General features: G+C 36.5%; 1 protein-coding gene across 1 annotated transcript in view; it reads left to right on the top strand.

Moving 5' to 3' along the window:
* LOC134798617 (dystrophin-like) overlaps window positions 1–13,678 on the top strand; it is a 734,075-nt gene that overhangs the window by 128,374 nt on the left and 592,023 nt on the right. Inside the window, exon 9 of the mRNA XM_063770984.1 lies at window positions 5,770–5,875. Coding sequence (XP_063627054.1) covers window positions 5,770–5,875 — 106 coding nt within the window. The remainder of the gene's footprint in view (window positions 1–5,769; window positions 5,876–13,678) is intronic.

The following is a 13,678-nucleotide window of genomic DNA, read 5'->3' on the forward strand; positions in this document are numbered from 1 at the left end:
TGTGGAAACATATTTGGTACAAGGTATTTGGGTATATAATGATATACTAGAAACTTATAGTAAATAGGTAGAGGCGTATTCTGATTGTAATAACAGGTTATGAGTTTGATCTGAATTTGTCGCAGTCGATGTTGACTGTAGAATACCTCCTCAAAATACCTTCTTTAGTCGCTGCAACTATCATCTACAAAGATGCTGTGGCCAATGATGATGATGATGATCTGTCAGTGTCAAAAGTGACGTTTCTGGTTTAAAAAATGTCACTTTTTACAATATCTAATATTATAATTATGTAAATGCACAAAAGTAACGCTGCTTGTCTGTTACCTCTTCACGCTTAAAGCTCTGGGCCGATTTAGACAATTAGCGTTTGGTATGAAAAAAGTTTGAGTTTGGCAAAAAGACAGGATAATTTTTATCACGAATCAACCCTTTAAATATGAAGTTATACTACTACTAGGACTTAGTAAGCTAGTTTTGTAATAAATACTAGAAGCCAGGCTTCGTTGCCGGACGCCAAACCGTCATCATCTCTAGCATGTCGTGATCATGCCTCGTAGAGAGGCGAAACACGTGGCGAGTTTTGTACTTTTGGTGTTAGTTTGTTATATTTATTTGCGTATTAATTTCGCGGTAGGAGGGAGGATGTTAACATCGATTGCATAACACTGATTGACTAACACGTTACCATTTCGCAGATTACACTGAGAGAAAAATCACCACCAGGAATTAATAAACAGTTCTGTACTGGGGGAAAAAATGAAGTTTTAGTAGTAATCATGGAAGTTTCACTATTTCTGTAAAATTTATTTATTTCTACAAACAGCTCAGTAATACTAAATCTAATTTCAGCAAACAGACTTTAGTAAATGGAGCATTAAACAAAGTTCAGTATTTGTTACAATCCATTTTTATTACTACTAAAATTCTCCGATTTTTACTAGTAAAGTTTGTGATTTTTGGAAAAAAGCATCTGTGATTTCAAGTTATGATTTTAGTAAATGTCTCACTTACATAGTTTTGTAATATCTAAAAAACGAGTTCGCGGGAATAACATTACCTACCCCATTTAAAATAACAATTCAGTTGTTACTATAGCGACATTACAAAGTTTACTGGTATTTAGTAGATAGACTTGTTGGGTTTATGTTCATTGTTGTACCAATCACTAAACGAGTTTTGTAATACCAACACAGCTACTTGCTACGTTCATTTGGTTAGAGTTAGTATTGTGTCGGATGTCGGGCGGGCTTGTCTCGTGTCTTCTTTGTTTAAAACATACTTAAGTTAAATAATAAATTTAGGATATATTGTGGGCCATGGACATATTAACCCGCGACCTACTGTGTAGTTGGGGTCTACAGGAATATATTGTTCTGCAACTTCGAGCTAGCTGTTGTTATTCTAGTGATAATGACATCAAAGGTAAATCTAAACTGTTTGCAATTCCAACCTCCCTAGCACAGGTGCGCCGCGAGAGCATGTTGCGCGCGTAATAACTACTAGTCTCTTTCTGACTGTATGAATAAGAAAGGAATGGGTAGAATATCTCGACAGGCTTTTATAGTGCCTCTTTAGTACAGAGATATACTACCAAATGCTTTTTTATTCATACAGACAGAAATAATAGAGACGGGTAGCTACCACGCGCGCGACATGCTCTCGCGGCGCCCGTTTGCTAGGGGCGGAGGAATTGCAAACAGTTTAGTTTTTGCCTGTGACGTCATTATCTCTAGAATAACAACAGCTAGCTTGGAATCGCAGTACAGTTTAGTAAAACCTATGACGTTATCGTCTCCGATATTGCTAAAGCACGCTTAGAATTACAAAACGGTTAGTTTTCACCCATGACGTCATCACCTCCGATATTGCTAAAGCACCTCTCGGAATAACAAAACCAAATTTCTGAAATTACTCTAGCATACTTCAAATTACAAATATAGAAGTTGTATTTCCTACTAAATGGAAATTGCAAAAGTCAATTTGTTCCTATTAGTTGACTCTCCTTGTCCCCGGATTAAGTTTTATTTTTGTAATTCTAAGTGTGTTTTTGTTAGTTTTTTCTCTCAGTGTAGCAAAATAATATTTTTGTTTTATTTAGTACAAGCCTGCTATTAGACAAGTAGAAACTAGCAATTACCTAGGTATTGTACGGACTTTAACAGACACAACTTTGCTAATAAGCCAGCCGATAATGTGCGCGCGTCAATTCGTAACTAATTTAATTAAGGCCCGCCAGGTGGCGCCACCAGCGGGCTGACGATTCAATTAAAACTGAAATAGTCTACCGGTGAGGTAGCTAATGTTTGACAACTTTAGTGAAGCTACAGTGCTACTATTGATATTAGCAAATTTATAATTGACCGAGCTAGCCCAAAGCAATGCGTCTCCGTTTCCGTCAGCTTGGACAAAAATGCTTTCATATATCCGGTTGTAGCTCGCATTTCTCAACCGGTAGGTACTCGTGAAATTTTGTGAGCAGGTTCTATGTATAAATAACTGGGAGACCGAGCTTTGCTCGGAAAACATATAAAAACTAAAAAATGCGCGTTTTCCCAGAGATAAGACCTAGCTAGATCGATTTATCGCCCCCGAAAACCCCCATATAGCAAACTTCATCTAAATCGTTAGAGCCGTTTCCGAGATCCCCGAAATATATATATAAATAAATAAACAAGAATTTGTTGTTTAAAGGTATTATATAGATAGATAGATATAGATTTTTTGTAGATTCATTTTTTGGAAAATTTTCATCATAGTGAAGTCATGGAGATTCACCTAGTTTCACAATTCACAGGTTCAGATTTATTATATTTGATAACATGACTCTTTTAACTACCAACCTCAGTAGATACAGTGGCTGCAATAATAGCTAAAATTTACGTCACTAAATTCATAAATTAATACGTTTTGAACTGAATAAAAAATAAAGTTTCAAGTGTGGTGGGAATAATGTATATTCAAACCGTCCGTTAAAAGGTTTAGTTCTCGAATATCGGGGTCGCCCCAGCAAATCGGATTGATTTCGCTGTCGGTCTCTCCCGACCTACTCTTAATCGCCGGGTGCCAGTTAGCAAGTGCATGCCCGTCCGCAGCTAAGCGAGGCTTGGGTGATATTCTGCCAGTCTGGCCTCTTTTGTACTTGAACTATTAGTTGACTATGTCAGCCGTATGGAGCATCAAGCCATCGAATCGTATTGATAATTATGTATTGTGCTGTGATCGTAAGACTGCCATTCTACTGAGCACGAGATGTACAGAGATGAAAGGAGTGGTGCAGGAATCAACCAATACTGGTTGTAATCCACATCTTTTCTCCGCTCCGCTGGATTACAACCAATACTATTGGTTGTAATCCAGCGTAACCAACCAACCAATAGTATTGGTTGTAATCCACATCTTTTCTCCGTTCCGCTGGATTACAACCAATACTATTGGTTGTAATCCAGCGTAACCAACCAACCAATAGTATTGGTTGTAATCCACATCTTTTCTCCGTTCCGCTGGATTACAACCAATACTATTGGTTGTAATCCAGCGTAACCAACCAACCAATAGTATTGGTTGTAATCCACATCTTTTCTCCGTTCCGCTGGATTACAACCAATGCTATCGGTTGATTATCGCACGTCTCCTCTCATCTCCACTTATCATCACCTCATATCAGTTGAAATATTACAATACAAATAAAGAGGAAAAAATAATAAGCCAGGGACACTTAAGTTAGGATTAGTGATGTGCCGTGGGAATTTCCCGGGATCAAGGAATATTCCCATATGGGAAATTCCTGGGAAATTTCCCGGTGTTACCGGTAATTTTCCCCAAACAGGGGAATATTGAAACAGATTAAGTGTATTACAATTTTAATGAAAGCAAGCTATAACGACAAGTAACTGCGTTTAGTAAATTAAAGTAGCCGAAAACCGTTATATGCAAAGTGGCTTCCTAAAAAAAAACTTGGAAAGTGGATTTGCTTACAACATTCGCCACTTTGGATGTTTAAAAAAAAATATGGCATCACTTTAAGCCTCCGATGTACTTGAATTCGAAATTTTAACGAAAATGACCATTTCGAAATTTTCTCCATACAAATAGATACAATTGTTTTTTAATCTCCAAAAAATTATGGCTACAGTTTTTTTTATTGGATATTTTGATAATGTAATGCAAAAACATTCACAAGAACACGTCCTTAACACTCGTATATAGAAGAGTTTCTTGGTAAAAAGCTTACAGAACTCCACTATTCTTTTTAGTACCTAACTTATTTTCACCCTGATTAAACTGTGATGATTTGTATAGATTTTGTTGAATAATGGCGTATTATTGTAAAAAAAGAAATATTTTGGCCGGGGAATCATTCCCAGCAACTATGGGAAAATTCCCAGGAAGAATGGGAAACTTCCCGGGAAGAATGGGAAATTTCCCGGGAGTATAGGGAATTTACGTAGGCGGATGAGATACAGTTTATAATGTTTTTGAAAAAAGTTTAAGATGCTAAGTGTTGACTGAATTTCTGATAATAAAATAGTATATCTATGCGCAATTTCGAAATTCCCCTACTTTCCCTTCATATGGGAAATTTCCCGGGAACGTATCCGGGAAAACTCCCACCTAGGGAAATTTCCCGGGAACGGCACATCACTATTTAGGATGCATTATTTAAGAAATCTTACCCCAAACTAAGTAAAGTACCTAACTACTAATTTTATTACTACTATGACTGACCGGATTTTTTTTCCAAATATTTACAAACTTGCAAAGTTAGTTGTAAATATCCGTTAAGTTTAAAAACCGCCCTAAATAAAACCGCATGAAAACTGCAATTTAGTTGCGTGCATAAAAAAGTATATCAATTTTGATGTTTCCGACATTTGTAAAACAGCTTTATTGCTGAAAACAAGTCGTAAAAAGTGGCCGCAAAATGCTCCGAGTTGCTATAAAATAATTTAGATGCTCGAGTATATTTAGAGTACTTTTGCAAGTCTTCAAGTCAGGGGTTTCGAGGAATCCCGAACAATGGGGATATTTTAGGACGAAACTGGAAGAACTACAAATGAGTTGTGGAACTTTTATTGAAAATCAGTGGAGCGCTAACCGTGAGTGCTTCTCGGGGGTTTTTGTAATGATTCGTTGTTCAACGATGCGAAGTGAGAAAGTTTCGAGCGGTTTTCATCGACGATTTGTCATTAAAATTTGGGCTTGTCAATTTATACGTTGACATCGATGGAATTAATGTCATAATCTTTTGAGACATTCAGACATTTACAAATGGCTACCTACGTCAATATGTTTTAAACCTGACTGCCCCTGATAGAACAGATACCTCATCTTATATGCATTTAGGAAGGTGTTTGTACTTACGTCTGAATGTTATTATTATCTCCAAAAACTCATAGCCAATTTGAGTGAGGTTTTTGGTAAAGGTTATGTCAGTGCCAGCGATAGCTCTTAGATAAATTATAGCACGTAAGAGGGCTTTGTAAAAATTTTGCAAGGAGGCATGACGGGAAGTTTGTATATGAATTATGGGTACCAATACCAAAAGGATGATTCCTCCCCTCTGTTCATACATCAAACACGTCTTGACACACATACAAGTACAAATTCAATTCGAGTTTTGAACTTTTATATAATTAAGAAACTTCTAAATTCAAATGAATGAAAATGCCCTGGGTCTTACCGAGTTAAAGTCCCGTCAGCCGCCGCATGACGTATCATAAATCTTGTGCTGTGTGTAGTTGAAGTAACGTGTATATATGTTGGCAGGGCGTGCTGCGCGAGCTGGAACAGAAGAAACCGCAGCTGGACGAGCTGCTTCATACTGCGGAGAGTCTCAAGGGCACCGAGAACCGGCAACAGCTCCATGGCAAAGGTCAGTCACTCTTCTTTATTAATAGGAAATGGAAGTGTTCAGCGAGAGGAAGTCAGTAAATCGTATGTAGAATTTAAGAGATTACCGCGTTATCGTATATCTAAGGGCCGATACAGACGGACTGCAACTCGACTGCAGTTTGTATGGGAACTGCACGCCAACTGCACGTCAACTTCTTATTCCCTTATTATTATTTTTTCGTTTTTATGTCTTATGTAGAATTTTCAGCACTTACCCTAACGGGTTAGGAAGTGGCGATGAGGCTTGAATTATGGATAATATTGGAATTGGGTCGTTAAAGGGTAATAGTTACTTAAATTAAGCCTCATCAAATCCAATAAATAGTGTAAGTGTGTAACTAAAACGAGAAGTCTGTGCGGCTAGGTACCAAGTTTTTAGTCGTGTGGCTAGTTTCACGGTCACACGACATTTGAAGCTGTTCTTCGTGAAAAAGATCTCACGATTTATATACCTACCTAAATTATTAGTTAAACTGTCAAGTCTTTAAAACATTATGTTCATTAACCAACTTTTTTCTTTCTTTGGTACCTACTTCTCTTTAAACTTTGTAAAACGTGGGATATAATTCAACAAGTAGAGTCGCCTAGAGTAACATTATAGAAATATAATGAGTAACGGGCGTTGATGTATCTTAACCCTTTACTGCATTAAAGTTTAATAGTTATCAATAGAGTTAATTATTATATGGCTTCGTATGGGCTACAGACAACATTTTAGTTTTTTAAGTTTAGTTTAGTGGCAAAATTTCACTCTGTGTATATGTTTTTAAATATAAATCCGTTTTATATATCGCAAAAAAGCTGTATCGTTATCAGAGTGTGAAGTAAGCAGGCTGTTATCACTCGATCCTCTGTCATCTATATCAGTCTTGCGGCTTTGTTCTGAACTTATCCAATCACCGGTTAATCCATTTGCCAATGTTTTCTTGTGGGTGGATACTTGGATAGGCTTCTAAGCTGATCTAAATCTGGAAATAAATATGTTACCAATATCTTGATAGGTTACCAATGTCTTTTATTTGGCATCTGGAGTAATCCGCAGTCAGATATTTATTTTCTTTACAGATATGTTTCATAAAAATCTGTTATCAGAAATAAATAGTGCTACACGGCGCCATATGTTTCGAGGTAGCTGAGTTGCTATAACTGTTATAAGTAAAATTTTATAACAATTATAGTTATCGTATATATGGACGCGCACAGCGAAATCTTTTTCAAATTCGCAGCACGAATTTGTTTTAGAATTCTTGTAAATCTAATGAGTCTTTGTTTTTAATGAAATACAGTACTTATCCTTTACCAGCAATTTTCAAATTGTGGGCTTGCACTAGATGACTATAATAAATCTGTAAACTGCCAGGTATTTCATATCCTTTGATTAAGTAGCTCTATTTATTTGCACGAACACTATTGAAAACGAAAGCTTTACAAGGGGAAACATCGATAAATGGATGTCAGAGTTCCGATTTTCCTTATAGGACACAGAGGCATATAAAATAAATACTTTGAACGTGGCGTGGGATTATTGTTCAAGGTTCGAAGTGCTTTTGTTGGTTTTGAGGCACTCCACGTGGTTGGACACCCATTGTGTTGATAAGTTACTTGTATTATATTCTAATAATTCTGATTTCGCAAGGACTCGTGATTTAGACCGCGCTACATCGAAAAATAAATTAATACGAGAAGCTGTGTTCAGTAGATACGGTGGGCGGTTATATCTTGGAAATCTTGGAATATACTTGGTATATAATTTACGCAATCACAAATTATTTCTGAATTCAATATTTCCAATGACTCTTGACATCGTTCCGATTTCAATCTCACTTGTGATATTTGACAGGCAATCTCGTACATAGTAGATCCTTAGGTCACACTCACACAGCGTAATCAATATTAGCTGTCAAATACTAAGCACGATTTTTTCCTAGACTTTACACCTCTTCTATTATCAATACTCGTTGGTAACTATATTGGTAGGTCTGTTCTCTACTGCTAAAGTTATTGAAGCCGCTAGTATTAACATTCGGGCACTTAATGTTCACTCGGAACCTTTACGATATGCTAATGAACTTAATTGTAACATATTGTTCTTGTAGATATAATATTATAATATTCGTAACAGGCTCGAGGATTGTTATTACTTAGATTACATAATTGTGTGCTTTATATGTATAGTTTGGCGATTGTTACAACAAAACACAATGTCAGTGCAAGCGCTTGCTTATTTAAATTACATCGAGCGAGTGAGATGAACTGAGATCAATGTCAAATTAAGATCTGATTGTTAAAGTTGGAATACCGCTCTCGGTGTTATCGCACTGCAATCAAAAGGTATTGCGTTTCGATCCCTGTTCCAAATTACCTGTGAGCTTCGAACACATGAATAAAATAACAATAACTCACGCGGTACGAACAGGCGACCAAATAGACGACGATTTGTACGTGCTTTTATAAAAAGCTTCTTTTTAAAATTAAACATTTGGGCGTGGTTTAGCGAAAAGGATCCATCCTCAAGAATTTGTCATCTAAATTAATAACTTTTTTTGGACAGAGTTTTATAGATATTTGTAGATTTTTCTTTAAATAACGTCCCAATGTAAAATTTTTGAGACACTAGGGTCGGTTGCACCAAACCGTCTGTCACCGTTAAAGCGTTCACTAAATTTATTTCTAAGAGAAATTTAATACTTCACTGCTGTTTGACGTTAATCAGTTTGTTAAATGTGGTTGGTGCAACTGGGCCTTATAATCAAACATTTTTTTATGGATAGTTAAAAACCTGTTTTGAAGAATGGTATAATAAAACCGAATATTGTTTTGAAAAGCAAATTGATATCCCTACTACCTAAAAACAAACCTAAATTTTATAAAGAACGCAAACTTTTGATTAAATTCTTCACTATGTTTGAACAACAATGAAAAGCGAGCCCAAAAAAACCTAACTTCATGTAACTACAACAAAACGTATTATCTTGAATATAATTACACTCCTTCAGCTTTGATACACAATATTAATATTACAATATAAATTATCGACAATAAACCGCAGTAAAAAAAGTTGTCAACGTATTATTGAGCCACTTCGTTACCTTTGTGAGCATTAACTTCGCATGTAAAAGACCCGAAAGAACCCCTCGTTCGCTCTCGACTCGAGAGTCGACCTTCAATACTCAAGATACGTTTTTCTTCAAATTCTCAGAGCGTATAGTTCTCCAATCACAGATCTCTTAATACTGCTAGATGGAGCTTATAGCCCGCGGTGGTGCGCTTACGTATTGTATGAATTTAGTTACCGTTCAATTAAATCACGTCTCAATTAAGCGCCTATAATAATATCAAATCTTGATTATATTTTCGGAATTGGAACACCTCTGGCTTTGGAGTTAGAGTACACTCGGTTTTTTAATAGCCTATATGAGTGTCCCACTGCTGGGCAAAGGCCTCTCCCCTGGTTCTCCATAATTCCCGATTTCGCGCTTCTTCCCGCTAGTTGTAACGGAAGGTGTCAAAGTCATTTCGCCATCTTCGCCTAAGCCTGCCCCGCCCGCGCTTCTCTACCGGGTTTCTTATTTAATTATTAGTTCTACGGGTAAGTATGGAAAATGCATGTTATAAATATTATATATTAAGCACATTAGAGACACATGTCAAACCAGTAAACTATATGGAGTAGCTACGGTTTTTTGCTTTACAACCCCTTTGGTAAGGCGACGAGTTCAATCTATCTGCACAGTACTTAGTTGTTTTCGTGAATGCAGTCTTACTAAAACTGTGCGAAGTCTGCTAGAGGTAGAAGTCTGCGAAGTCTGCGTCCAATCTTACCCACCCTCATTACGCTGTCCTTATACTCGAGAGCCCTTTGCCATCCTCTATGACCTGAATCCTACCTTAAACTCACCAGGTTTAGGTTTAAAATAGCTTGGCGGTGCAACGTATGGAAATTTCGCTAATCCTCAGAAAAGTAAAATGTGCTGTTGTGAATGCAAATGGCTTCATCTTGGCCTTTAATTAATGAGTGTCTGGATGGGATTGGAATTTTTAAGTGTTGTTAATTAATTACTGGAATAAGTTCGGAAATGAATGCCATTCTGTTTAGTAACGGGAATAACAATAGCAATAAATAGTAAGTAAAGTAGAAAGAAGTTTTAAAAAGTCATGGTACAGTCAGCATCAATAGGTAGTAGTAAATAAAAGAACACGTCAAAAATTTACTAATAGGTACACTAGAACCTCGATTATCCGAACTAATTGGGGCCGAGTATAAGAAGTTGCGATGTTAATGTCGGACAATTACGGTCCTGCTGTTATACAAGTAGCAAATAACAGTTGAATTAACTGCGTACTCACCTCCCTCGGGTACAAAGGGTTAAATCTACGCAAATCGGCCATTATGAAAGATCCACTCAAAATCCCAGCCCTGGACCCTGCGCCGTACCATAATATATCATACTTCCCTCTGATACACGCGATGGATGGGCTCATGCAAAAGTTACCAAGTGTTTTATTTGCAGGTAATTATAATTCTTCTTCTTCCTCGCGCTATCCCGGCATTTTGCCACGGCTCATAGGAATCTGATGTCCGCTTGGCAACTAATCCCAAGAATTAACGTAGGCACTACTTTTTACGAAAGCGACTGCCATCTGACCTTCCGACCCAGAGGGGAAACTAGGCCTCAATGGGATCAGTCCGGTTTACTCATGATAGGTAATTATAAATATTAAACTGTTAAATCTACGCAAATCGGCTATTAATGAAAGATCAACTCGAAATCCCATCTGTGGGCCCCGCGCCATCCATAATAAATCAAGCTTCCCTCAGTTCCCTCTGATACACGCGATGGACAAGCCCATGCAAAACTTACCAATTTGTTTCAACTCATAATAACGCAACAAATAATTAAAAGCCACGATTGCTAAATGTTACGTTTCTCTGTTTCGTACATTAATTCAGCAAAATACAACAGAAAATGTATTGGCTACGGCATAACATCGTCCAGATGTCCGGTCCGCGCATTACGCGGCTTTGTGCCTGTGTCTATTGTTTGACACCTCGCAATCCAAAATGGCGGCCCACCCCTTTAATAAGAATACACCTTACAGTTAGTATTTAGGTCAGTCTTTGAAAACATTGCTACGAAATAAAATCTCAGAGCACGATTGTGTGGATAAATAACACTAATCATTAGAGGATTTTAGAACTTTAAAAATCTTGTTTTAATTTGATTATGTTCATCTCGCCCACAATTTTGAATACCCTTGGCTTTTTCCATAAACGCGTGTCAAATCTAACAAACAGTTGATAATAGTGTAATTGAATACGTCTTGTACTTTTACAACGTTGTGGTTTACGATGATGATAACAAATAATTTAGAAATTACAACTAATAATAAATTCAACCATCAGACAAGTTTAACGATAAACTTAAACATACATATAAATTGAAATAGATATCATACACTAAAGAAAAAGTGACCAAGTCCACCGATGTTTTTATTTAGTGTATGATAATATATTTCAGTTTAAAATTTTATATATAGTAGTGTGACTACTTAAAAAAACACAAATCAAAATATTTTTATGAAAAAATATTTTGATTTGTTCCCTAGTTGGTTAAACATACATACTTAGATCCTTTTCTCAATCACTGAGCATTGCTCAAATGAAGTTATTTTTGTAACAAAATCTGTATAATTTCCATTAACCCCCTGGTAAGTATTTCGAAAATGAAAAGGCGTTTCTAACAAAATTTCTCGCACGATTTTCCTCCTTGTCTAAATAAACCCAACATAAAATTGTGTAAAAATGCAATGTCAATAAATTATGGTCTTTCCTGGGCCCCCTACATTTGTTTATTAAGACCCTCCCCCCTCCTCCCCGCCCCGCACCGCAAAATTGATGTCGTCTTATTAAAGCCACGATACGAGTAATGACGAGCACTTCCTGTCTGTAGATCAACATGGGCATTGGGCAATGGATTGCTTTCACAAGACACTTACACTTAGCTTTACTTAGTTATTTGTAAAAATGCACATTACCTATTCAACACATTCGCCACGCACTAAAATGAAAAATAAAAAAATACACTGTATTCCCTAATGGCTACAGAAATGCTTTTTAAAAGGCTTAAAACAAGCAAAAATTAAAGCCTTTCAAACATAAGTAGACTAAAATAATATAATTGAAGTGGGTTTTTAAAAGGCGCGCCGATACTAATCGTCCGTTCCCGTTTTAAGTGGATAAGCAAAATAACAATATATATATCTACTGTGCTATGTAGGTATATGCATAGATAAATATGTAAGCGCAGTGTGCTTTTTTATTTATCTGTGTTAGAACTAACTGTTAGTTGTTTCATATTTAAAATAAATATCCACGTGTCAAGAAAGGGCGTTTTATGAATGGATGTGAAAAATAATCAAAATTTTATAAAATGGTGAAACACATTGGATCCTGTTTTTCGCAACATAATTTTATTTAATTTCCGACAAGAAATCTCTACATTGCATTTGTTCTAAGTAGTGCAAAGTACCTATAAGTACCTACATGCTATTTCATGAATCAGCGCTAAGATCTAGGACATCTAGGTAATACTTTCATCAGTTTACCTAAAGTGTAGACAAATAATCCCTCTTCCTCGGCTCTGAATAAATTGAATCAATTTCGTCCTCCCGGCGGACTTGGCCCCATTAAACACTCCCCGTTCTAAAACAAACCCTGCACTTTACGTCATTAAATTCAATTTTCTTTATCTCGTGTCACGAGATCGACACCACATTACCGGCAAGCTATTAAGTGCCCTGTATCTATTGTTATAAGGTTGATTTAATCTAGAAACGTTGATGGAGTTAAGTCGTTATAGAATTGATGCACCCTGGAGCTATTGCACATCACTTGCAAGCTGATTTATACTCTATTAAAACGAAATTATGGTTGGATTTTGCTTGGTAGATAAATGGAGTTAAGCCATTTTGGCGTTGAAGCCTCGAGGCGCTGCATGCGACACTTGATTGGACTAGTAATTAAAATGCCCTTTGAAAGTTATTATTAGAAAATAAAAACTGGCAAAGACGGAGTCTTCCTAAGAAAAGTTACTGTTTGTCTATCCATTTTGTCACGATGTCTTTTGCAGTTTTTTATTTTAATTATTTTTATACAAGAAAAAAGCTGTTTGATGTTGTTTGCGTCCTACGTAGAGTACCTAACTTTATACAAAAAGTTGACCAAATATCACGCTTGATGTGGCTGAAGATGTATATGTTACGGGTAATGTTAGAAGGTTGATTAAACTTAAGTTTACCCGGGTATAACTAGTATTACCCAAGCCTTGTGGGTAAAGTCCGAAAATTTTAACAAAAATAATCTGTATTCGGGGTTTACCCGTACACACCTAGGTCTACCCGACACGGGCTGGGTAATGGTGTAAAAGTTGATTGAATTTTCGGGCTTTACCCAAGTATTACCCAGCCAGTGTTGGCTAGACCTAGGTGTGTACGGGTAAACCCCGAATTAATGTTGTTTAATTATTCGGACTTTACCCACAAGGTTTGGGTAATACCTACTAGTTATACCCGGGTAAAATTAAGTGTAATCAACCTTCTAACATTACCCGTAACAATACATCCATAACACATTACACGAAACGTAAAATAAGACCTCTTTATAACTCTTCAAGAACGATACGAACGATTGTTCAATCTCGAAATCATTCACTAACAAACTTCTGTAACTTCATTACGATAAGAATTTCCTTTATTAAGCATGTGTAATTATAAGCTCTGTCTT

Source organism: Cydia splendana, chromosome 1 (genome assembly GCF_910591565.1).
Source record: "Cydia splendana chromosome 1, ilCydSple1.2, whole genome shotgun sequence".
NCBI classification, from domain to species: Eukaryota; Metazoa; Arthropoda; class Insecta; order Lepidoptera; family Tortricidae; genus Cydia; species Cydia splendana.